The 24,440-nt window shown below is 36.6% G+C and overlaps 3 protein-coding genes across 7 annotated transcripts; 2 read left to right on the top strand and 1 right to left on the bottom strand.

Annotated features, from left to right (window-relative positions):
- The first annotated feature begins 1,196 nt into the window (after positions 1 to 1,196).
- On the top strand, positions 1,197 to 8,853 carry LOC111457006. 3 transcript variants are annotated; one of them, XM_023099110.1, is made up of 7 exons: positions 1,197 to 1,319; positions 3,019 to 3,138; positions 3,220 to 3,266; positions 3,488 to 6,298; positions 7,018 to 7,122; positions 7,280 to 7,454; positions 8,372 to 8,853. In XM_023099110.1, exons 2-7 carry the CDS (start codon positions 3,031 to 3,033, stop codon positions 8,555 to 8,557), a joined length of 3,432 nt encoding a protein of 1,143 aa, XP_022954878.1. In that variant the 5' UTR covers positions 1,197 to 1,319; positions 3,019 to 3,030; the 3' UTR covers positions 8,558 to 8,853. The 3 variants fall into 3 exon arrangements, with proteins under 3 accessions (XP_022954878.1, XP_022954876.1, XP_022954877.1); XM_023099108.1 differs by having other exon boundaries at positions 1,197 to 1,352; XM_023099109.1 differs by lacking the exon at positions 1,197 to 1,319 and adding an exon at positions 1,380 to 1,944.
- Positions 8,854 to 10,709: 1,856 nt separating this feature from the next.
- Positions 10,710 to 15,772, top strand: LOC111457280 (probable metal-nicotianamine transporter YSL7). 2 transcript variants are annotated; one of them, XM_023099499.1, is made up of 6 exons: positions 10,710 to 11,443; positions 12,725 to 12,879; positions 13,182 to 13,279; positions 13,366 to 13,500; positions 14,138 to 14,327; positions 14,414 to 15,772. In XM_023099499.1, the coding sequence occupies exons 1-6, from the start codon at positions 11,038 to 11,040 to the stop codon at positions 15,515 to 15,517; spliced, it is 2,088 nt and encodes a 695-aa protein (XP_022955267.1). In that variant the 5' UTR covers positions 10,710 to 11,037; the 3' UTR covers positions 15,518 to 15,772. The 2 variants fall into 2 exon arrangements, with proteins under 2 accessions (XP_022955267.1, XP_022955268.1); XM_023099500.1 differs by lacking the exons at positions 10,710 to 11,443; positions 12,725 to 12,879 and having other exon boundaries at positions 13,187 to 13,279; positions 14,158 to 14,327.
- Positions 15,773 to 16,429: 657 nt separating this feature from the next.
- Positions 16,430 to 24,376, bottom strand: LOC111457259 (DNA-binding protein RHL1-like). 2 transcript variants are annotated; one of them, XM_023099468.1, is made up of 12 exons: positions 23,995 to 24,376; positions 22,530 to 22,640; positions 22,319 to 22,405; positions 20,965 to 21,176; positions 19,498 to 19,618; positions 19,190 to 19,378; positions 18,985 to 19,024; positions 18,850 to 18,899; positions 18,702 to 18,779; positions 18,344 to 18,378; positions 17,386 to 17,424; positions 16,430 to 16,836 (listed from the first exon to the last, which is right to left on the bottom strand). In XM_023099468.1, the coding sequence occupies exons 1-12, from the start codon at positions 24,313 to 24,315 to the stop codon at positions 16,785 to 16,787; spliced, it is 1,335 nt and encodes a 444-aa protein (XP_022955236.1). In that variant the 5' UTR covers positions 24,316 to 24,376; the 3' UTR covers positions 16,430 to 16,784. The 2 variants fall into 2 exon arrangements, with proteins under 2 accessions (XP_022955236.1, XP_022955237.1); XM_023099469.1 differs by having other exon boundaries at positions 18,734 to 18,779.
- Positions 24,377 to 24,440: the final 64 nt, after the last annotated feature.

Genomic DNA, 24,440 nt, shown 5'->3' with positions numbered 1-24,440 from the left:
ACAATAGAGACAAGTGGTATTTACTCATCTGACCGGAAAAAAAAATACAAGAAGTTGCCTACAAGAAGCACCGATTCTTGTGGGACTTCCTCTCAACAATCCTCAACATTTTCTCCCCCTTATTGCTAGAGTACGGGCAGTTTGGAGCATGTGTTTTGATGTTGGTGGGGATTTTGTTTTGGATCTCAACCCTTATAAAAATTTCTTCCCTAAGTATTAGTAGCATATGGCAACGTGAAAAAAGAGAATAAAAAAGAAAAAGAGTGGAGAGAAAATAAATAAGGTTATCTCATATTCCAAATAACAATAATATGGTATTATAAACTCATTATTTTTTCATTTAAATATTTTTGAGTTATTTATAGATTTATTATAGTTTTTTAAAACATACATCATAAATTAAATTTAAAGTCATTTTCTCTTAATTTTGCATCCCACTAAAATAATAATAATAGTAATAATGCTATATAATTTTTTAAAAAAAGTTAAATTAATAAAAATAATTCTAAAATTTTAAAATCTTCAATAATATTTTTAAATTTAAAAAATATTAAAAAATCCATTTAACAATATTTTGTTCAAAAGATATCCATAAATTTTTAAATATTATATTGGTTCCATCTTTAACAACCTCACCTTTATAAAATAAAATTTAAAAAATTATAATTGTTAATATACGAATAAAACAGTCTATTTACACTTTATAGATCATCTCTCTAAAAAAAATATTAATATTACTTTTAAAAATTATTGGTATATAGAGTATATTTACATTTCATAGATCATCTCTCTCAAAGATATTAATATTACTTAAAAATTATTGATATTATTAAAACCCGTTAGTTTCCATACCATTATTGTTAAATAGTTTTAAGAGCATTAAAAAACTTTTTGAAAATTCAAAAATATTTTTTAACTAATATTTATTTTTTAAAACTAACCATTTTTTCGATTTTTTTTAAAAATACAAAATATTATTAAAACTTTGTTTAATCTAAACAAATTGGAATATATTTATTCAAAAATATTTTTTAACTAATATTTATTTTTTAAACTCTAACCATTTTTCGATTTTTTTTTAAAATACAAAATATTATTAAAACTTTGTTTAACCTAAGCAAATTGGAATATATTTATTATTTATTTGATTTTATATATAGATTTATTTCGTGTTCCATTAACTCGATCGAGTGGACTCGAAAGCGTACTGATTGAAGGTAAACTAAGTAAAGCAGTGGCGGATGGAAAAGTAGAAGATAAACCAGAACCCTGCTCTTCGATCACTGTACTTCCTTCGACTCTCTCGCAGATCAGAATGGGTCAGCCTTCGACTCTCTCGCCGATTAAAATGGGTCAGTTGCCTCCTCTGCTGTTCTTAGTCAATCGCTGCTGTTAGTCAATCGCTCACTCCTTTTGATTTGATTTGGTTTTTGCATGTGTCATTCTTAGCGTGGTATGGCCTGTCAATCCAATTTCAGCCAGCTATTTCCACCTATTATAGGAAACTAACTTAAATCATTATATATTTGTATGTAAAAGTTACTATAATTTATAAGCTATCTATCGGCTTCCCCTATTTTGAGTTGCGAATTAATTGAGAGATGGCGGTGGAGGAGAGGCATTTCCATTAGTGGTTACTAGTTGATTGTTTTAGATTTTCTATGTTCCCCTGTAATCTGAATTTCGCGGCTATATTTGGGCGCAGATTGTGTCTAAATTTGTATAGTTCTTAAATGGAGATTTTTTTCCCCTCTGATATTTCCGGGTTTAGTCAAATTTAGTACTACGCTTCCTCAATGGTTGTAATTTCGTGGTTAATTTCAATGGAGTAATACCATGGATGCTTTCTTCTTCGATTCTTTGTCCGTTTTTCACAATTTTCCCTTCCTCCTCGTAATTAATTGGGAGCTTTGGCTGTCTTCGTGTACGAGCTTCTTTTGACTGGTAATATGAATTTTGGTTTAATGATTTTTAGGTACTACAGCTTTTTGTTGTCTTTTATCAGAGAAATCCGATTCATGAAATGTGGTATTGTTGTTTTTGTATCTGGATTTTCTCCCTTGTTGCATCTTATGATTGTTCTTCGGGTTTTTGGCTATTAGCTTGTTCTAATAAATGACATTTCAAGGCTATTTTTGTGTTTGATCCTAAAAGAAATTTGAGATTTCTGATATTTCAACGCTTGCCTGCATATCTTTGATGATCATCATCGAGGATTCTAATTTTTTTGAAGCTAACTTTGGGGTGGTCGAAGCCTCCCCAAGATTAGTGAGCTCCCTATACCTGTTATAAAATATGGTCGTAATCAAAATATTGGTACACATTTCAATTGGTTTTAGATTTCTTGAACTATTATTTGACAAAGATTCTTGTTGTTTCTAGTTGCTTACTTTTCTGTTCTTCAAATGGCTAAATTAGAGTTTCTAAATTAGGGTTTCGATTATAAGTCCGTACGTACATTGCTTTCGCTCTTTTTCTTCGAAATTTGAGTCGAAATACTCAAATATAAACATTCCCCAAATATCGACCGTGACTCCATTTTTTAAGCATGTACGTACCCCTTTATAGGATATACTTTTTTGAAATTTGGGTCAAAGTCATGGAATTTGAACATTCCATGCAACAATGTCGAATAATATCGTCCGAAACTCGATTTTTTCATGTGTGTGCTTCAAATGACCTTTTTTTTAATTTGAAATTTGAGTCGAAATACTCGAATATTAACATTCCCCATAAGAATGTCGAAAAATATCGACTGTGACTTTATTTTTTATGCACGTGCTTTGTCCTTGCTTTAAGTCAAATTATATGTTGATATTGCATTGTTTCTTTCGTATTTAGCTGCTTTTATATCTGGTTAGTAGTTCTTCGGGTTATTCTTTCTTTTTCGTGTGTGTGTTGTACATATGTGCTATAATGTCAAGATAAAAAGAGTAACATTTCATGTAAACAACCTAACCGGCTGCCCTTGGACATATAACTAAAGAAGTTTGATTTTTTGAACTGGTTTAATAACAGGTACAAAAAACGATGCAGTGTGCTCTTGAAAAAAGTAGTGAATTTCAGAAAGTTCCAGACAAAGGAAAGCAGTTATTAGAAGTGAAAATTCAGGAAGATAATTGTTCAAGAAGAATTAAGGTTCATAATTACGAAGATTTTATTTTCTTTGGTTTTGTTTTTGGTTTGCATAAAATTTTATGCTTGACCATTTTTTTTCAGGATTCTGAAGTTTCTTCTTTTGAATGGAGGAACTTTTTTGATTACAGGTAATTCTTTAGTAATACAATCGTTGACCTACGACATTGTTCTGTTTCTTTTTATCAATATTGAGAACTCGTTGATTATTATTTCTCGATTCGTGCGTGTCATCCTTGCATAGGAGGCATGCTAATCTGCTAATCTTCCCCGTATTGCTCCAATTTAGCGGATGTCGTCAAAGGAACCTTGTTGATTATTATTCATTTACTTATTTGGTTTACTTTTTCAGATCTGCCGTCATTAGTATTCTTACACTGGAATCTGATGGGCTCTGGAGAATTGTTGCACTACCATTGCAAGGCCTAGATAGCTTGCATGTGAGCTGCCTGCCTCAAATGAATCAGTTTACAGCTGATAGAAAATTGGTGCACAACGGCCCTGCCTCTAATGGCACATACTCAGTCAATTCATTCAGATGTAGAAGCTTGTTGGAGTCGAATAAAAACTTATTGGATAGTAAAGCATTTAAGTCGTCAAATAAAGCTTCCAGCAAATTCTCTTGGAGGAGTTCATGCTCCAGCTCTGCTTTGATATCAGGTGACTCTAGTGCAATCTCTGACATCCCCATTGGTGAAGCTAAAATTCAGAGATATGGGAAGAAAAATTCAAGAAAGAAGGCAAAAAAGAGGGATATAGAATGTAAGAAGACATCTTCTGATTTTGTCTCTGCTGAGACGGAAATCTCGTCCGAGGATTCTGCTCGTGGAAGTTCATTGTTAGAAGCTTGTGGAAATAATGGTTCAGATTGTAGAGATGGGCCTGTTTTGTGTTCGACAGCACGAGAAACTTTCCCGTCAGATACTCGGGCCAGTAAAAATGATTTTAAACGAGATTCTGAGAGGATTATTCAGCCACTTGGAACCACAGATTCAATATCCTCTGAAATTGTTGAGGGGGATGCATCTGAGGTTCCACCTTCTGCAACAAAGAATTCTAGTGGGGATTATAATGGTTATGTATCTGAAAATCAGCCCCTTATCAAAGCACCTGGTTGTACCCGTTTCGATGGGGAAGTAGATCGAAAAGAAAGGCTATTTAATGGCTGTTGCAATGATTTTTGCTCTAAGGATTCTTTTGATAATAATTCCCCAGATTCTAACTGTGATAGTCATACCTTGAAATTAACTGAAAATGAGGGTTTTGGAATTGATCTGTTGGAAGGACAGAATTCCCCTTCTAGAGAGAATGATTGTTCTCATCATAACTCCATACGAGATGAAGTGGACGTTAATGCCGAAGAGGAGAAAGCTAATCATGGTATTCAAGGATGTACTGCTAGTGAAACGCGTTTGATTTTACCTGGAAAGAAAACTAAACAGAATAAAAAATTGTCTGGGAATTCTAGGACGAACAGATTTGGTGGTATGGGGAGTTCGCAACGGTGTACCGGGAAGGAAAACAGCCGTACTGTCTGGCAAAAGGTTCAAAAGAACAACAGTGGTGGATGTTGTGCACAGTTGGACCAGGTAAGTCCTCCTGTTAGCAAACAGTTAAAAGGCGTATGTAATCCTGTTGGTGTGCAAACGCCAAAGGTCAAGGATAAGAAAACTGGGAATAGAAAACAACTGAAAGACAAATTTTCCAAGAGGTTGAAAAATAAGAATACTTCAGAACAAGATAAGATCTATCGTCCGAGTAAGAGTAGTAGTGGTAGTAATACTAATTCAATGGCTCACAATCGACCAAACGAAAGATTGGATATTCCAGCTATGGGCTTTGACATAAGTAAATCAAGTGGCGGTTCGAGAGCTCCGTTTCAGAATGATTCTACTGATAAATGCACGACTTCTGAATCGTCTGAAAGTACGCAGGTCTGTCTGGATGGGTCGATGTCAGACAAACTTATCTCCGATGGTTTGAATAATCAAAGAGTAGAGAATGAGTCCAGCACATCGCTCGGGTCATGCAGCTCCTTAAATCAGTCTAATCCGTTAAAGGCTCAGTCTCCTGTTTACGTCCCTCATCTTTTCTTTCAAGCAACAAAAGGAAGTTCACTTGCTGAACGCAGCAAACACAGCAACCAATCTCGATCACCTCTTCAAAACTGGGTGCCAAGTGTGGCAGAGGGTTCCAGATTGACGACCGCGTTGGCCAGACCGGATTTTTCATCTCTGAAAGATGCAAATAAGCAACCTGCTGAGTTCGGTATTTCAGAAAAATCAATTCAAGAAAGTGTTGATTGCAACTTACTAGATCCTGTTTCTAATTTTATTGAGGCGATACAGCATTCTAGAGACAGAAATCATGATCCTCTAGAAAAGGAATGCGAGGCGCAGGAGTCGCACGGTCATGATACAAACGCATTACAGGATCGTAGTTGCGAGCTTGATGTGGATGAGCATTTTAATTGCAAATCCACATGTGGAGATGCAACAAAAATTGAACAGGTAGTGAATAGTGCATGTAAGGCACAATTGCCATTTGATGCTGTTCATCAAATTGCAGAGTTCGAAAGATTCCTTCATTTGTCCTCTCCTGTTATCAGCCAGAGACCCAACTTAAGAAGTTGTAAAATTTGCTCAAAAAATTCGCTAGGCGATGGGATACCGTGTAGCCACGAGACTGCCAACATTTCTTTGAGTTGCCTGTGGCAATGGTATGAAAAACATGGCAGCTATGGCTTAGAAGTAAAAGCCAATGGTCATGAAGGTTCAAATGGATTTGGTGCTGATAACTCTGAATTTCATGCATATTTTGTTCCATTTCTTTCGGCTGTTCAACTATTTAAGAGCCATAAAACTCATTCTGGAGCAACTACTTGTCCTGTGGGTTTAGATTCACGTGTAAGCGATATAAAAGCGAACGAGCCCCCAACTGCTCAACTTCCAATATTTTCAGTCCTTTTCCCCAAGCCTTGTACTGATGATGCCAACGTTCTCCAGGCCTGTAGTCAGCTTCATAGTTCAGAGGAACCTTTGGCTTCTGAGAAGAGGAACTTTTCTGAACAATCTGTCGACTCAAATTTATCTGGAGAGTCGGAACTTATTTTCGAATATTTTGAGGAGGAACAACCTCAGCAGAGAAGGCCATTGTTTGATAAGTAATTACTCCTATGCCCTTTTTCGAAATTACTAATATGGTTTCGTTGTTTTTAACTCGGATCTTTAACTTATTGTTATTATTACTATTGTTATATAAGAAACAATAGGAAACTACAAAATGGGAGAGATCATAACCAAGTATATAATCCTTTTTTTACGGTCACCGAGAAATGGCCCTTCGGTAGGGGGTTGGGACTTTAGATGGGGTCAGAGTTCAGGTTCTAGGTCTAAACCTTGGAGTGGAAAGTTTAATACAGTCGTCGTAGTTTCTTGGAGTTGGCAAGGGACCGTGGAAAATCTGTCTGTGGATTCGTGGGGCGGGCTCGTTTCCATGGATCCGTAGAAGAAGTAGAAGAATAAATGATCATCATTCTCATTACTACACACCAATTAGAGGAATTCAGCTCCAAGAAACTCCACTTTTCTACTCCATCCGGCAGCATTTATGCCTCTTACAAGACTAGCATCGGCAAAATCTTCACAATTTATGAAGTAAAACTTGTTCCATAGTCAATATGAACCCAGAGTGGCCGTTGGCTTCAATTTAAATATATTCATTATCATTAGATCTGCCTTCTTTATCCTTAATCAATAGCTTTATCATAGTATGCTCATTTTTAATGAATGTTTGCATACTTAATATAAGGATCTGAAAATTGCTGCATTTGTGGTTGCTAGCTCATAACTATTTGAATTGATGTCTATTCTATTGAATCAGAATACGTCAGCTGGTCAAGGGAGATGGATGTCTTCGAGGAAAAATATATGGGGATCCAACCGTGCTCGAGTCCATTACTTTGAATGATCTGCACGCCGGATCATGGTTAGTTATGACAGAAATTCACAAGCTTTTACTATATTTTCGTAGTCTACTGGATCATATGTGACTGAATTCTTAATGCATTGTTTACATCGTAAGAAATAATATGAATGTCATTGAAGCAAGAAGAAGAGTGATGTAATTGTTTATGGTATTTCAGGTACTCAGTGGCATGGTATCCCATTTATAGGATACCGGATGGCAACCTTCGAGCTGCATTTTTGACTTACCACTCACTAGGACATTTCGTTTGTAGAACTTCCCAATCTAGCTCTTCAGAAACTGATTCTTGTATAGTATGTCCAGTTGTGGGTCTTCAAAGTCATAATGCACAGGTACAGTTTTGATACTCGCTGCTTCATTTCAGCATGTTTTTGTTAGGAATCACGAACCTCCACAATAGTATGATATTGTCCATTTTGAGCATAAGCTTTCGTGGTTTTGCTTTTGGTTTCTCTACAAGGTCTCATATCAATGGAGATGTATTCCTTACTCATAAACCCATGATCAACCCCTTAATTAGTCGATGTGGGAGTCTTCTCCCAACAATCCTCAACAATCCTCCCCTCGAACAAAGTACACCATAGAGCCTCCCTTGAGGCCTACGGAGTCCTCGAATAGCCTCCCCTTAATTGAGGCTCGACTCCTTCTCTAGAGACCTCGAATAAATTTCACCCTTTGTTCGACCCTTTGAGTCACTTTTGACTACACCTTTAAGGCTTACAACTTATTTGTTCGACGTTTGAGGATTCTATTGACATGACTAAGTTAATGATATGAATCTGATACCATGTTAGAAATCACGACCTTCCACAATGATGTGATATTGTCCACTTTGAGCATAAGTTCTTATTCCTTACTTATAAACCTGTATAAACCTGTGATCAACCCCTTAATTAGCTGATATAGGACTCCTCTCCCAACCATCTTTAACAACTTTAACATCTGATGTGGTTGTGTGTACTGTTCAGCAAATTTTAAAGGAAACAAAAATAGAACATTTTTTTATGATAAAAATGTGGTAATTGATTAGAACTTTATTCTTGTCCATCTCATAGGCTAATTATGTATTGATGGAAATGGGTAGGCTCCATTCGACTATATGAATTGCTCGACTCATGTTCCTCGTTCAGCTACCATATACTTTTGTCTGATATCAATCTTTATTTTACATCAATAAAGTGTGCTTTTGCTGCATTGCGCAAGGACTGATGTGCATCTTTCATAAACATTCTCTTTTTTACATGAGCAGAATGAATGCTGGTTCAAGCCAAGAAATAGTACGTCGATGTTTAATCCTCCCGGAGTCGTTGACGAACGCCTGAGGACGCTGGAAGAGACAGCATCCCTCATGGCGAGAGCCGTTGTTAAGAAAGGAAATCTCAACGCCAGAAACAGACATCCAGACTACGAGTTCTTCCTCTCCCGACGATGCTAGTTCAGCAACCAGACTTCTCGTGCTTAGAACTTATCACAGGAATTTCTTTCCTTTTGTGAATACTCTTGAGAGTTCAGCTTAGGATGATAATAGGACCTAACCTCAAGTAGGATGTAAGCGCAGCTGATCTTAGTCTTTGTTTACAGTGCTTTGTTCATTTTCTGTGTTGTCTACTCTTTAACTCTTCAGGCAGTGTAACTTCCTTCTTCCATCTGTTTATATTGATTTGTACTCAATTTTCTTTTCATGTAAGAATGAAAAATCTCCTGGGTTTATGGAGATTGTTTGCATTTTCTTGTTCTTATTCAATTCTGTTCATTTGATACTATGCCACCATATAGACATAATTGGATAGTGGGTCGGGAAATTTCATCGGTGTGCATACAGATTTTCATGTAGGAGCAAATACTAGACCTTGTTTAATGGGCGAATGCCCAGGACGTAGTGCACAACCTCAAAAAGTAATGGTCAAGCTGTAGGTCACGTGACCTGCACCTAGTTGGTGGCTTACTAGGCTTTTTCTTAGATCATATCGAATTAGCTCGCCTTCTTGTTATCCGAAACTTTATTAATTCTAATTTGGACTCCTTTAAAACTGAACTAGTTACCCAAGACTTGTTGGTAAATAGTTGATTATTTGCATTTTCTTGTTCTTATTCAGTTTTAGAATTGGTTCTTTGATACTATGCCACCATATGGATTTCAATGAGGAAAAGTAGTGCATAATTGGATAGTGGGTCGGGAAATTTTATCGGTGTTCATACAGATTTTCATGTAGGAGCAAACACCAAACCCCGTTTAAGGGGTATCTGGCGAATGCCCGAACGTAGTGCACAACCTCAAAAAGCAAAGGCCAAGTTGTAGGTCACATGACCTGCACCTAGTTGGTGGCTTACTAGGCTTTTTCTTAGATCAAATCGAATCAGCTCGCCTTCTTGTTATTCGAAACCTTTTTAATTCTGATTTAGACTCTTTTTAAACTAAACTAGTTACCCAAGACTTGTTGGTAAATTGCTAACGGTGAACAAAGACTAAGATCTGACCGGACCTTTGCTGTTGAAAGACCATTTGCTGTTGAAAAAGCAAACGATTGGAACGAAGATTCAAGACATAGAATTCTACTGGTTAAATTAATTTGCTAAATTAATTTAATTTTTGGAGATAAATAAATAAACATTTTATGCAGTAATATTTTATTTTTCTTAAAAATATTGACCCAACAACCTAAATCAAATATATTTTATACTTGTACTGAATTATTGAATTATGCTATAAAAATTATATCTTTTAAAAATTTTATAACAATAATTTACTTGCGTATAAAAAAATATTTTAATCAAATTATTGACTCTTTCAAGTTTTTTGGATTATTTTTTTCAAACGGTCAGTTCGAGTTTTTTATTTATTTTATTTTTTTTTTCTTTTAAAAAACATAATTAATAGGTGTCAGTGGAATTTAATTTAAAATAATAATAATATTAATTTGTTGTCTCCAAGATCTTTGGCACTGTGGTCATATTCATTGGATTGCACGCATCTTTATGTAATGTGGGGCCCACGTTGCTTCTTCTTTTTCAGCTATTAATATTTAATTATGCCAATACGGTACCGTTTCCAGCTATCGAGGCACGTGTCCACTGTCTAAGGCTCCTTTTATTTAAGTCCAAATTAATATTGCAAGTAAATTTCTTAATAATATTATTATTTAGGTTAAGTTATAAAAAATAAAATATTTTTATTTTTAAAAAATTTGTGTTCTCCTACTTTAATCCACGTAAATATACCGTTTACCGTCATTAATTTTTTTTGTTTAATATTCTAATAGATTTAATAATTTTGAATTATACATTAAATGTCTATGAATATATTTGTAATAAATAAACAATTATTAAATTTTATTGAACGAAGATCGCGATAAAAATATTTTTACGAGAAAATAGACGAGAAATTAAACGTTAAAATTTTTAACTTCTCTCACATTTTTTAAATTTTCCTAATGCTAGAATTGATGTTATTAAATTATTTGCTTTAATTAATTAATTAATTTATTTATTGAATGAATTAATTGAAAAATTGCTTTTATGGCCTAAATTTATCCTTAATTAATTTATAATTTAAAAAGAAAAAGAAAAGAGAATACAGAATCCAATCCATTCTATCCAATTTTGTACCGCGGGAAGTTGGAGGCCGATGCATTAACCCGAGCGAAGTGAAGAAATTTCTACGCGGCAAGTTGGCGAATCCTATCACTATCGAGATCATGGATTCCCTGAAATTCGCCGTCTTGGAAGTCAATCGGAGTATAATTTTGCCAATTTTTTTTGTCTCGTCTCGAATAAATTTCAATCCGCGAATCAAAAGACAGCAACATCCTCAACATCTATACGGTTTCTGTGAATTCCACTTCTTTGGTTCATTTCATCAGCAGTTTCACTTCCTAGCTCTGATTCCAACCTCTAAGTCGTCGATTAGAAGTCACTATGGAGGAGAAAGGAGTTGAGGATGATGTGGTGAAGCGTTTGGATTGTGAACGCGATCCAAATCAGAAGAACAGGCAGAGATTTGGGGGAGTAGGTGGAGTACTGTCGATCGAGCAGTTCTTTGAAGATCAAGAAGTTCCTTCATGGAGGAAGCAGCTAACATTTAGGGCTTTTTTCGTCAGTTTTTGGTTGAGCATTTTGTTCAGCGTTATTGTAATGAAACTCAATCTAACCACTGGCATTATACCTTCACTCAACGTATCTGCTGGTCTGTTAGGATTTTTCTTCGTCAAATCATGGACGAAATTTTTGGAGAGATCAGGCTTCTTGAGGCAGCCTTTCACCAGGCAGGAGAACACCGTCATCCAAACTTGCGTTGTTGCCTCTTCTGGCATCGCTTTCAGCGGTTTGTCTCTTATCCATTTTCATTCACTGGTCATAGATTATTGTTTACACTTGATGTGGACGGGGAAACAGAGTTCGATTTCAAGCTTTCATTACCCTTCTTTTTTCATTTCTTTTTATGCGTTCTTAGCGCAGATTCTTGCGTACTTTTATGGTCAAATTTCTTCTAATCGGAGGTCTGATAATTGTGACTGCTGTCAAACCTGTTTGGGGTGAAGAATGTTTGCCGTTTGCTTGTAATTCACTTTATATTTTTATGGGCGTGATCTTGTTTTTGTTATTTGTTTCTTCTAATGGAAGTAGTTGCAACTTGCACCAAAACAATCAGAAAAACTTTGTTCCAATATAAGTACGTTTATATCTCATCTGTGACCATTCCTTGGAAGATCAGCTACTTTTACTGCACTTTTTCCTTGGTTTTTCATCACCATGAGAGGAGCATTCTATCATCCATCCTCTTTCAATTGAAGATTTTTTTTTTTTTCCTCATTTGTCCAGAATTCTGTGGTACTTTCTTTATTGCTACACTTTGATCTGAAAAATGAAATAGGAGACCAGTTTACTAAGGCTATTTGTGTGATTTCCATATTGGTTGGGGAGGAGAACAAAACACCCTTTATAAGGGTGTGGAAACCTTCCCCTAGTAAACGTGTGTTAAAGCCCGGAAGGGAAAGCCCAAAGAGAACAATATCTGCTAGCGGTGGGCTTGGGCCGTTACAAATGGTATTAGAGCCAGACGCCGAACGATGTGCCAGTAAGGACGCTGGCCCCAAAGAGGGGTGGATTTGGTGGGGGTCCCACATCGAGGACGTTGGGCCCCGAAGGGGGGTGGATTGTGATGCCCCACATTGGTTGGGGAGGAGAACAAAATACCCTTTATAAGGGTGTGGAAACCTTCCCCTAGCAGATGCGTTTTAAAGCCTTGAGGGAAAGCCCAAAGGGCACAATATCTACTAGCGGTGGGCTTGAGCTGTTATAATTTGTCCACAAAGCTTGAAAACCTTCCCCTAGCAGATGCGTTTTAAAGCCTTGAGGGAAAGCCCAAAGGGCACAATATCTACTAGCGGTGGGCTTGAGCCGTTACAATTTGTGCACAAAGCTTCCAAGAAGTAAAATTTTATTTGAGATTGATATCTGTTTCTGGTGTGGGAGAATCCGGTAGACTATTATTCCACATCATTGGAAATGATAAACATCCATAGACAGATTTCTAACTAATTCCTGATTTGTGTTAGACTAATTTGTATCTTGTGTTTTTTTTTTTTTTTTTTCCTATTGACAGGAGGTTTTGGAAGTTACTTATTTGGAATGAGCGAACGGATTGCTCATAAATCATCAGGCAGTAAAGATTTCAAAGATCCATCATTGGGATGGATGATTGGGTTTCTATTTGTTGTTAGCTTTCTTGGCCTTTTCTCGGTTGTACCCTTGCGAAAGGTATGCTGCCACGTTGCGAGTTTCAAAGTAATTATAAAAAAAAATCAGTTTAGTAGTACAACTAAAGCTTCAAAGTTGGTTTTATCCCAAAATAAGCTGTGAAAACTTTAGTGCAACAGAAATTAATGTGGAGACCTTATTGTTCTTCGATTCTTGATGGTATATTCTGTGATTAAAAAACACTTAAAACTATTTCTAGATATTTATGTTTCGTTTAACAAGTTGATGTTGCAATGCAATACAATGTTGACTTGACATTATCCATGATTATCTTGATCACTTTGGCCTCTGATTAATTGCAGATCATGGTCATAGACTTCAAATTAACTTATCCAAGTGGTACTGCAACTGCTCATTTGATTAATAGTTTCCATACTCCCCGAGGAGCTGCACTAGCAAAGTAATGTGCTTTCATATATGATAAATTATAATCATATATAAGTGTAGTCATTCTAATGTTTACTATATTTTTGCCTAATCTTTCAGGAAGCAGGTGAAAATGCTTGGCAGATTTTTCTCTGTGAGCTTCTTGTGGGGCTTTTTTCAATGGTTCTTTATGACTGCAGATGGTTGTGGGTTTGCGCACTTCCCAACGTTCGGGCTCAAAGCATATGCAAACAAGTATAACATATTTCTAATTCCTTTACTTTGATTGTGTAATGGCTCAAGCCCACCGCTAGCAGATATTGTCCTCTTTGGGCTTTCCCTTTTGGGTTTCCCTTCAAGGTTTTTAAAACGTGTCTGCTAGGTAAATGTTTTCACGCCCTTATAAAGAATGTTTCGTTTTCCACCCCAATCGATGTGGGATCTCACAATCCACCCCCCTTTGGGGCCCAGCATCCTCGCTGGCACTCGTTCCATTCTCTAATCAATGTGTGACCCTCAATCCACCCCCTTTGGGGCCCAGCGTCCTTGCTGGCACACCGTCTTGTGTCCATCACCCTTCGGGGTTTAGCAGATATTGTCCTCTTTGTGCTTTCCCTTTTGGCCTTCCCCTCAAGATTTTTAAAACGCATCTGCTAAGGAGAGGTTTTCACACCCTTATTTCGTTCTCCTCCCCAACAGACGTGGAATCTTACAGATTTTTTTGGCTAATCCTTCGTAGTGTTATTTCAATGAACATGATTGCTATATCTTTTATATCTTCCTGCTTCGTCAACACATGAAGATTTAAAGTTTCCAAGCATAAAATATATTCTAGCAATATCAAGATATTGTAATATGTGGATCACTGTGTTCCTCTGTGGTTAATATGTAGGTTTTACTTTGACTTCTCAACAACATATATTGGAGTAGGGATGATTTGCCCCCACATAATTAATGTATCTGTGCTTGTTGGAGGAATTATCTCTTGGGGCATAATGTGGCCTCTCATAGAAGAAAAAAAAGGTCAATGGTATAGTGAGAAATTGAGCTCAGACGACCTAAGTGGACTTGAAGGTTACAAGGTGAGATCTTCCATCTTAAACAAGCATACTATCTTTCTCCCAGAAAAAGATCTCTTAAAGGGAACTTATTTTGACATTGATCTCAGGTATTTATAGCAATAGCCATAATTCTTGGTGATGGCCTGTACAACTTCTTCAAAGTATTGACTCGGACCCTCTCGGGCTTGCTCCACCAACTTCGACACAAAAGAGATACCGAAGAGTTATCCTCGGAAAATTCATCCAGGTCTGAGTTATCTTATGACGATGAACGAAGGAAACAACTTTTTCTGAAGGATCAAATACCAATCTGGCTTGCCATTGGAGGTTATGTTGTGATTGCTGTAGTGTCGATTAATACTCTTCCGCACATTTTTACCCAGCTGAAGTGGTATTATATCTTGGTCATCTACATCTTTGCTCCTGTCTTGGCCTTCTGTAATGCATATGGATGTGGACTCACGGATTGGTCTCTGGCATCCACCTATGGAAAGCTTGCCATTTTCACCATTGGTGCCTGGGCTGGACCTTTGCATGGGGGAGTTGTTGCTGGTCTATCAGCTTGTGGGGTCTTGATGAATATTGTCTCCACTGCCTCTGACCTAATGCAGGATTTCAAGACTGGCTTTCTAACTTTGGCTTCACCTCGATCCATGTTTGTCAGCCAAGTAGTAGGCACAACAATGGGCTGCATTATTTCCCCTTGTGTCTTTTGGCTCTTTTACAAGGCATTTGATGATCTTGGTCTTCCAACTGGTGAATACACTGCCCCTAATGCAGTTCTCTTTCGCAACATGGCCGTGTTAGGTGTTGAAGGCGTCTCGAGTCTACCAAAGAATTGTATGACCTTATGTTACGTGTTCTTTGCCACCTCCATTTTGATTAACTTGATTAAAGACTTGATACCAAAGAAGTGGGCAAGGTTCATTCCTCTACCAATGGCAATGGCAATACCATTCTATATAGGGCCGTACTTCACAATTGATATGAGCCTTGGAAGTCTGATATTGTTTGTGTGGCAGAAGCTAAACAAAACCAAGGCCGATGCCTTCGGTCCAGCTGTCGCATCGGGTTTGATATGTGGGGACGGGATTTGGACTTTGCCGAGTTCAATTCTGGCTTTAGCGGGAGTCAAGGCACCAATATGCATGAAGTTCCTATCAAGCTCAAACAACGCAAAAGTAGATAAGTTCCTAAGCTCGTCCATCTGAAAATTTCGAGTTTTTTTTCTTTTTAATTTCTCTGTAGCTTTGTGGTAGCTAAATTCATCTCTATAGGCTCCGTCCTCCTTTTGGTTTGTTTATGTTGTAGAACAGCCTCTTATTTTTGTTTCTTTGGGGCATTGGAGGGCCAGGGTTCATTCAGTTGATCGGTAGATAGAAAGTGGGAGAAGTAGGTAAAATTTTACCAGACAATGATGAAAAATATGGTCTGTGTCATGTATTTATGCTTGCATAGAACAGTGAGAAAAAAAAAGAGAAGGTTATATTATTTATGTATATGTGAAGTTTACTTTCATTTTGAATTCATGTCATGTTCCACGCAAACTCTTGGATAGAATTGTCTTCTGTTTAGCTTACGTTTTATTAGCTTACGTTTTAACTCTTGGATAGGATTGTCTTCTGTTTAGCTTACGTTTTTAAATATTGTGATCATCCAATAAAATTTTATAAATACTCTAAAAGCATATGTAAAGGACGAAACAAAAAAGTGAAGTACGTCTAAGTTTGAGAGTAGCGCTTCCCTTCTTTCTTTAAGGTAAGGAAGTCTCTCGAGCAGGTAGAAATTAAGTAGGTTCTTCCTCTGTGTTCTACTAATTGCGTGAGTTAGAGAGTAGCTCTTCCCTTCTTTCTTTCAGGCACAGAGATCTCTTGAACCTGTAGTTTGTTGCTATTGCTCGAGAAACAATCGAAGAAGAGGCTAATTGGACGAGTAGCTCAATGTTTAAAAGCAACTTCAAGTAACACATACATGAATACATGAATAATTTGTCAAATAGACCCTTTTATGGGTTGGACCCTCGCATGGAGAAGAAATTGTTGGTCAAGATGTTGTGGAAATTACCTCATTACTTGATATACCATCTACAACAAATATGAGATGTGGAAATTACCTCATTACTATATTGTTAAGGTCTAAATTTAACATAAAATATAGAAAATTTCATAATACCATAATACATGCATACAGTACAAACGATTGAGAGTAAATAAATTGCATCCAAATCTTGTGGATACTTTTTAACTTTTAAGCTGAAAATTTCCTCTAAACCCAAGAAAAGGGTAACAGTTTCTCTCTGGTATATCAAAAACAGAATTTTACATGACTAACAATATGGTAAAAACTCAACTTTAATATTATTTTATGGTTAAATTTCTTTAATTTCATTATGCCAGCAGCTTTTCAAAGAAACTGGTAGAGCATTCTCTTACTTCGAATATAATAACCTCTGCAATGCATCCTAGCTGCTGCTGTGGCTTACCAATTGTAGAAAGTAATGACCTCAACTTGTCCAATCTTCATCAGTGTCCTAAACGACAAGCAAAATTGTGAGTAAAACTGTGCAAGATCCTAATCTAATATTCATACAAGAAACTCAAGGAATATGGTCAGTTAAAACTATTTATTCAGTCCCTGAATGATTGATTTCATCTTATAACGAACACTTCAATCGAACCACATGCATTGCATCCAAAAAGTCTATGATAATGTCGACGATTTTTGGTGATCATGGTCGAGAACTATATTTAGGCATGTGGAGAACATGTTTTGTTCTTAACTTTACATGAAATAGATAATTATCCAATATAGAAATGACGACTTTTCGACAAACATGGTGCGAGGCACGATAATAAGAAGATTACATGGGGTAGGGGTTAGGCCAAATAATTAGTAGTTAAAAGAGTGAAGTGAGAAATGACTATATGTACTACTACTAGCAAAAGAGTAGTTCAGCCAAATAATTACATCAGACTCCAAAATGAGTACAAACCTAGGGCCCAACTAACTTCCAATCCAATATTCTGGAAATCATGGGAGAAGTATGTAGATGGCTATATAATAGGTAGTGAACACTTACCTCTTGAGAGCTCGACAACTCTTCAATGTCATCTTCAACCTACGAGATATAGATAAGCCATATTTAGTATACAATGATCTAATCCGTTAACCATTTCATACCACACTCAAGTGAATGGCAAAAGGAAGTAGATTCTACAGAGATACAAATTCAGAGTATTAAAATTTTAAACCCTTACATGTAACATGATGAGGCAAGTTTTCTAGAGCCTTAAACAAAAGAAGGAATGGCCACTAAGATTATCTCTAGTGAGAAATTTGTTAGGGAGTCTCGGTATAAGGTCCATGAGGCAAACAAACAACGCCCTTAAAATGGCTGTGGAGGTTCACTCGAGAAGAAAACGCTCTGTGGAGAAGAGAAATCACGAGTCTTTAAGGCTGTGAGCCCCTCAGGTGGCTATCCCTTGCTCCTAAAGGTGCCTCCAAATCTAGACATTGGGTGGTGGAGATTGCTAAAAAAAAGTGTTCTGTTTGTCAACCATGCGAGTTTTAAAGTTCATTGCGGTGAAAGAATTGAGTTCTGCGTGACAAGTGGGTGGGGAACAATTCGTTTACGTTTGCTTTCCAGACCTTTTCAGTATCTCTCTTAAGAAGGAAGCCACGATCACCAAGTGTAGGAACGCGGAGCAGAATGATCGGGACCTTGGTTTTAGAAGGAGCATTTTTTATAGAGTTTGATAGCTGGTTGGGTTTGATCTCTCTGATTGATTTGATTAGGCTGGGAGAAGGAGTTGACAGAGCTTACTGGTCTCTCGAGGAGTCGGTTTCTTCACTACATAGTCGGCTTTCTTGAAACGATCTGAAACTGGCCCGAAGCTTATTACTATTTTGATTAGTTTGATTTGGAAACCACGAGCAGCTAAGTTCATTTCTATTAAGATACTTCTGGTCGTTGCAGCCATAAGTTAATAACGCAACAAATCATTTAAAAGAACAATTTGTAGAAATGGCACTAATACCTCATATTCTGTATCCTTCCTCGTGACTTTTCCTCCTGCAAATTCAAAGAGCAGCTATACATCAATTGACCACGTAAAACACAACATAGAAACTCAATCAGCTAGATTATAATGCTACACTAGGTAACTACAGAACCCAAATTTGCATGAACCGACTCCGAATATAAGTACTTACCGCTAGGAGAGTCGGTTGGAAACATAAAGGTATGTATTATATGTAGCGATTAGACAGCAAACGAAAATTAGTCGGAATACAAAATGCACATCTATCTTGTGGAATTGAAAAACTACTATTAGATCTACTACCAATTTTTAGCAAGCTAATTATGACAATATATAAGCCTGTTTGAGAAATAACTGAAGTAAATAGAGAGAGCATGCGAGATTGACCATCGTCTTGAACCCGGACAACCCTCCTTTTCCTTGATCCTTCGTCCTGAAAAATACAAAACGATCCATTATGGTTATTTCCCGGAGAATAAAAAAAAAATTATAAGATGTATCACCTGGTCAATCTTTCGCTTTGAACCAGAAAGCTGCACCTTTTGGGCAGAAACTGTAGAAAACCAATTTTTCAGATTTTGATGTTAACTGTGTATTCTCATGATCATGATAATAAAATCAATGACGAAAATTAGAACCTTTAGATGTTGAAGATCTCTTTGACCTTCTTGGTGTCCTCTGAAAACAGTAAGCATTCATTGTAAATAAATATGAACCTTAAAGATACGACATTTTGGAGGATTTATTGGCAAAAGATCGAGAGATTCATGCAGTTTCAGCAGTAAATGGATTCGAAACCGCAACGTATCTCGACATATTTAATTAAAGGACTTCAGATATTACCTTCTCCTCCACTTTCTTGAACAAACTATGTAGAGTAGGCTGGACGAGTATACCACGATTACTACTCTGAGCATTTCCCTTAGCCCGAGAACTTCTTTTAGTCTTAGAAATTGATTCTTGATCACCTTGAAGAATTGGAGACTTTTCTACAGCATCAACATCTTTAGAATCAACAGAGATATCTTCTGTCTGTAGTAATCGATTAAGAGCAACAAGCATGAAAGTTAAAGATTGAATCAACAGAAATTGAAAGCTGCAGAGATAAGAAAATGAATTAAAACAAACTACTCAAGAATTATGAACAGGACATTTTCACTAGCATGATCTCCGATTGAAGGTTCATGTATGACAACATTCTTTTCTTCCCCTTCAGACAAATCATCGCAAGTGCCAGCAGACTCATCCTCAGAAGAAGAAGCCTCTGCAAAACTTGACAAGAAAAGGAAATAAATTTAACAATGAAATTATTTTGCTCGACAGAAACACAAAAACATGGTCATTTGAATTAACTGAAATAAGCTTCAACACGAATAGGAATATTCGGGAATCAAGAAGTTGCAGTTAACTCATATTTGAACTGTGAACTTGTTCAAAAACTATATGTCTACCAACCTGAGAAAAAATGGATTCAATAATTCAGTTGGTTGGTTCATGCTTGTATAGCCTTGTAAGAATTTATAGATACAAAGCAATTTACTACTGTCTAACAATCAGCACGACCTGAATGATGAAGGGAAAGAATCTGAAAGTCTGAACGGTCTTAAGGTAGTTGAGCTCAAGAAACATCTAGGATCAATGCAGTTTCATTCGTCCACTTTACCTAGAGTATGTGTAGTTATTACTCGACACGGGCAATGCCATCAATCTAGATGCTATTTGTACTGATAGCCTTCCCAATTTCTAGTTTGCTTCTTCCTATTTCCCATACCGTAAATTGATCCTACAACGTTTTGGAAGAATAGAGGACTGTAGAAACGGATATAATGATACCACAATGGTGCAAAGTTGTGGCAATTTCTCCATGAATGTGAAGAACTTAACGTGGACATTCTAAACTAATTTTCTTCTTTAACAAGATATATAACTCAAGGCAAAAGCCTCCCAAAAGCCAAAGTTAAAAAGGCTCCCCAATTAGCTAAGATCATAGAAATGAAAAGATGATTGAAAAAATGTTTAAAACTAGGACTGTTAGTAATGGTATTATCAATTATTAATTCTTTTTATAAGAGGTATACTAATAATTAGTTAACGAGCTTTATAGGGAACAGTAAGCCTCTCGAATTCTTGGTAAACCTATGTATTTTCCTTTGATATGGTAACACATTTTAGTGGCTAGTTTCTTAATTTCCAATCGCAGTCTCAGCTTCAGGAAACATCAGAAGCTTAATAGGTGGCTATGAAATAATAAGATCCCTCGCTTCCTCTCAAGAGTTCTCCATTTCTTGAAGACAATTTCTTCCCGACCAAACCCCTCAAAAAACAGCAAACACCACAAACCTATAGAACGCACCTAAGAAAATCCAAGACAAGCTAAAACCCTGTGGAACTCTTTGAAAAATAGATTTTGAAGTTCAAACTTTTAAAAGCATAAATCAAGTGCCAAACATGTAAATATAATTTGGTCATGCAGCATAATATTCTACCAATCCTAGAATGGACAGCTGATGAAATGACATTTGATGCAAAAAATTATTTGACAAGAAACCCTATTGCTTTCTGCCTTATTGATAATAATATAACATTCACACAGTAACAATATATGCAACGGGTAATACTTGAATACTTTTCCAGCAGATCTTTCGGAATGTCTAACTGGTGTAGTCTTTATAGGAGTTGTCATGTTGTCTTCGAGGTCTACTAAGTCGTCTCCATGTTCTCCTTTGAGGGAATTTTCTTCAACACGGTTGATTCCCTTCTTTTGAGCACTCGGCTTAATCGTAGTGACAACACCAGCACCACCATTAAAGTCATATTCACCACATTGTACCTGACATATAAGAGCTAGAAGTTGGCAAATTTTCTGAACCAAATAAAACAGTGCAGACCCACCAAAGCAACCATACAAGAAGCTTCATATATTGTAACGGCCCAGGCCCATCGCTAGCAGATATTGTCCTCTTTGGGCTTTCCCTCAAGGTTTTTAAAACGCGTCTACTCCCTTATAAAGGGTGTTTCGTTCTCCTCCCCAACCAATGGATTGTGATATCCCACATTAGTTGGGGAGGATAATGAAACACCCTTTATAAGGGTGTGAAAACCTTTTCCTAGCAGACGCGTAATGGGGAAGCCCATAAGGGAAAGCCCAAAAAACATTGAGGGGAAGCCTGGAAGGGAAAACCCAAAGAGGACAGTATCTGGATGAGCACTGGTTCCCCTGTGTAACTCTAAACAACGCGTTTTAAAGCCTTGAGGGGAAGCCCGAAAGGGAAAGCCCAAAGCAGACAATATCTGCTAGCAGTGAGTTTGGGCTGTTACATATATAATCCTCCATAGAAAGATATGGCACTAGAATATATACAATTATTCTAGCTAATTACAAGTCGTAAAAGCAGACTAAAGGAAAAATATATATAATAAGAAAAATCCACAGGACTGGAAGAACAAGTACATAAATATGGACCAAACAGTAATCTAGAGCAATGATATTGACCAGCCCAACGGATAACTTCAGCATAAAGAAAATAATAAGAAAATTAGACATAGTAAATTAGGTTTCTTAAAACAATAAAATCAGCTTCATGGAGGTCCCAAGTAGAGTTACAAGTTAAAAAACCATGAACTTTACGAAACAGCTACTGTTTTTAACAGTAAGGACTCTGCCCAGTTAAGTTTCTTACTTTTTTGCTAAATGGTCAATCAAGGAAATTAAAAAGTTTAGACAACAAAAATTATTGTCCTCTCACAGCATAAATTATTCTGTGACTCTCAGAAGAGGATGCATTTCCACTCTTCTGCTCCATAAATGATCTTGAGAATCGAGATTGTTGATACCAAAATTTGGTCCTTTGCTGTGGTTAAATTTTACCCAATAGAGATCCTTGCAATAATTTTACACCGGAATAGTAGGAGTACTCGAGAAACCATAAGGAGATTGCACTTTAAGAACCTAAAAATTATCCAAAAACTTACCATAGACAATTCTTTCGGAAAATCGAGACGAGCCTCCTCTTGATTTTCATCTTTTGTTCCAATCCACCATGCATCCGAAAAGACAATCTGCAGTCAGAGAATAGAATCTTTGATTCATAACATGCATAGAAGGCTTCTTTAAATACCAAGAAAAAGACATTTGACAGTGAATTTTTCCTGGGGATTTTTTTTTTTTTTGATAGTGACTAACCATATTATCAAAATAATCTTCACATGTCACATTCTTTCCTCCTCTAGAAAACTGCAAAGTCAAATATCTGTTCTTCGGATACATTATAGTTCCAAACAACTTCATACGTCCCTGAAAGGCAAAAGAAATAGAAGTCAGAACGACTCCACCACTTGATTCTTAATGACCACATAAAATCTACATCAGCATTCAAGAAATAAACCAATGGATATTTGCGGAAAGTATAGGAAAGCAATTTACACCTCAAAATAAGGCGAAAGTAAATAATAAGCCAATAACAACAACGACGACCATCATAAATTTAACTCGCTTTAAAGCTATAATGGTCAAATGAGTTTATCTAGGACTCAAATGCTGAGCCCAGCATCTCATTTTCTCTTATTAAGCTCAAACCGATACACAAGAAGAAAAAATATCATTGGAGATATGAGTTAAGTAAAACAATGATTAATTAGATTGTAAATTAGTTTTATTGAATACTGATAATTATAGAACGACTGATAGATAATGTGATATTAATCACGAAATATCGCTAAAATACAAACTTCAAAGTAACCAAATAATTTTATTTACTTTAAATAAAATAATCATGTGGTCTCTCTAGAATTCGAAGACATGGTTGTACAACCTATAGAACAAATCTTGTTCATGTAAGGTCATGGTTGAAAGCTGGCTCTTCGGTTTTGCAGTGTTGACTAATCAAATATACTTCACTGATCAATAATTGAATGACATTACTCAGCAGTTTCCAAACCCATTATGCTTCGATTCAACAATAAAGAGATTTATCACTCGTTCAGGTCTTCAAATGCTTGGGGAATAACAAAATTGTTGACTGGGATTTGCAACTTCCAATAATCCACCTTCTCTTGAATCTCACAAATCTAGTAGATTAAATTATGGATTATAATTTGTTGTGCCAAAAAATATGTTTCCTTCTTGCTTAATATCTACATTTCCAATTATAATTTTACCTTACCAACTAGAGTTTGATCTCACTCAATAGGCCTACAATGCTTATCCTTACCCTTTGGATTTGTGATAACAGTATCTAGATCGTCCCCTAGAAACCATTGTTCATAATAAATTTGCCATTATCTATTCGATGCAACTTTAATTTTGACCTCCTATACTCTCTGTCTTTTCTTAGTTCAGGACACCCATGCTTCCATGATTATCATAGCTATTCCCACGAAAAATACAATTAATCATGGCCACCCAGAAGGCAATAAGGACGCATTGAAGAAACGTGGGAGAAACCTGAGTGTTGGCTCGGACCATCGATCAAACCCATTAGAAGTAGTAGAAAATTACAAACAACAGCCTAATACGCAGACTACGACATCATTTTATATTGAATAAGCACCTCCAATCATACTAAAAACGAAAACCAGTATGGAAATAAAGCGAAGAAGACCGTAGAAACCTTTTAAATCAGATAGAAACAGAAAGGGAAAAGACAAACCTGAGGAAATTCGAGATAGAGAATTGGATTCTTGGATCCCAAATCCTTGAGCTCACCAATCTTGCCTCCACTGACGGGGGCGAGCAAGCCTGAAAACGAGAAGAGGAACCTGTTCTTTCGGTGAGATTTCTTGACAATGTCTTTGCCATTGTGCTTCAGAACGGTTGCGGAAGGACACAGACATCCCTGGGGCTTTGCCTGAGTTCCTGAAAGTAGATTATTGGAAAATGCGAGCTTCTTAAGCCGCTTTCGCGCTGCAATCTCCGGTTCGAGCTCTGCGTTCGCTTTGTTCGTCTTCGAAGACGATGATCCGCGCGCCATTTCTGATGCTGGCAGTGGGCTGCAGACCCACCACTGTCTATTCTCGGATCCCTCGAGTCTTCTTTCCTCTTTTGGCTTTTTTTTTTTTTTTTTTTTTTTTTTTTTTTTTTTTTTTTTTTTTTTTT

The sequence above is a fragment of the Cucurbita moschata genome, unplaced genomic scaffold (assembly GCF_002738365.1).
Source record: "Cucurbita moschata cultivar Rifu unplaced genomic scaffold, Cmos_1.0 Cmo_Scf00019, whole genome shotgun sequence".
Taxonomy (NCBI): Eukaryota; Viridiplantae; Streptophyta; class Magnoliopsida; order Cucurbitales; family Cucurbitaceae; genus Cucurbita; species Cucurbita moschata.
The sequence above is the reverse complement of the archived record's forward strand: the minus strand, read 5'-3'. Positions and strand labels throughout refer to the sequence as shown.

What these genes read in the sequence shown, in the direction of transcription:
- LOC111457006 (XM_023099110.1), top strand. Translation starts at nt 3,031, where the DNA reads ATGCAGTGTGCTCTTGAAAAAAGTAGTGAATTTCAGAAAGTTCCAGAC. An exon ending in AGAAGGCCATTGTTTGATAA is followed by an intron (nt 6,299 to 7,017) that starts GTAATTACTCCT and finishes CTATTGAATCAG; the next exon opens with AATACGTCAGCTGGTCAAGG. An exon ending in TTCAAAGTCATAATGCACAG is followed by an intron (nt 7,455 to 8,371) that starts GTACAGTTTTGA and finishes TTACATGAGCAG; the next exon opens with AATGAATGCTGGTTCAAGCC.
- LOC111457280 (XM_023099499.1), top strand. Translation starts at nt 11,038, where the DNA reads ATGGAGGAGAAAGGAGTTGAGGATGATGTGGTGAAGCGTTTGGATTGT. An exon ending in TTCTGGCATCGCTTTCAGCG is followed by an intron (nt 11,444 to 12,724) that starts GTTTGTCTCTTA and finishes TCCTATTGACAG; the next exon opens with GAGGTTTTGGAAGTTACTTA. An exon ending in CGAGGAGCTGCACTAGCAAA is followed by an intron (nt 13,280 to 13,365) that starts GTAATGTGCTTT and finishes CTAATCTTTCAG; the next exon opens with GAAGCAGGTGAAAATGCTTG.
- LOC111457259 (XM_023099468.1), bottom strand. Translation starts at nt 24,315, where the DNA reads ATGGCGCGCGGATCATCGTCTTCGAAGACGAACAAAGCGAACGCAGAG. An exon ending in GAGATCATGCTAGTGAAAAT is followed by an intron (nt 19,379 to 19,497) that starts GTCCTGTTCATA and finishes CGATTACTACAG; the next exon opens with ACAGAAGATATCTCTGTTGA. An exon ending in GGAAGGATACAGAATATGAG is followed by an intron (nt 17,425 to 18,343) that starts GTATTAGTGCCA and finishes TATATCTCGTAG; the next exon opens with GTTGAAGATGACATTGAAGA.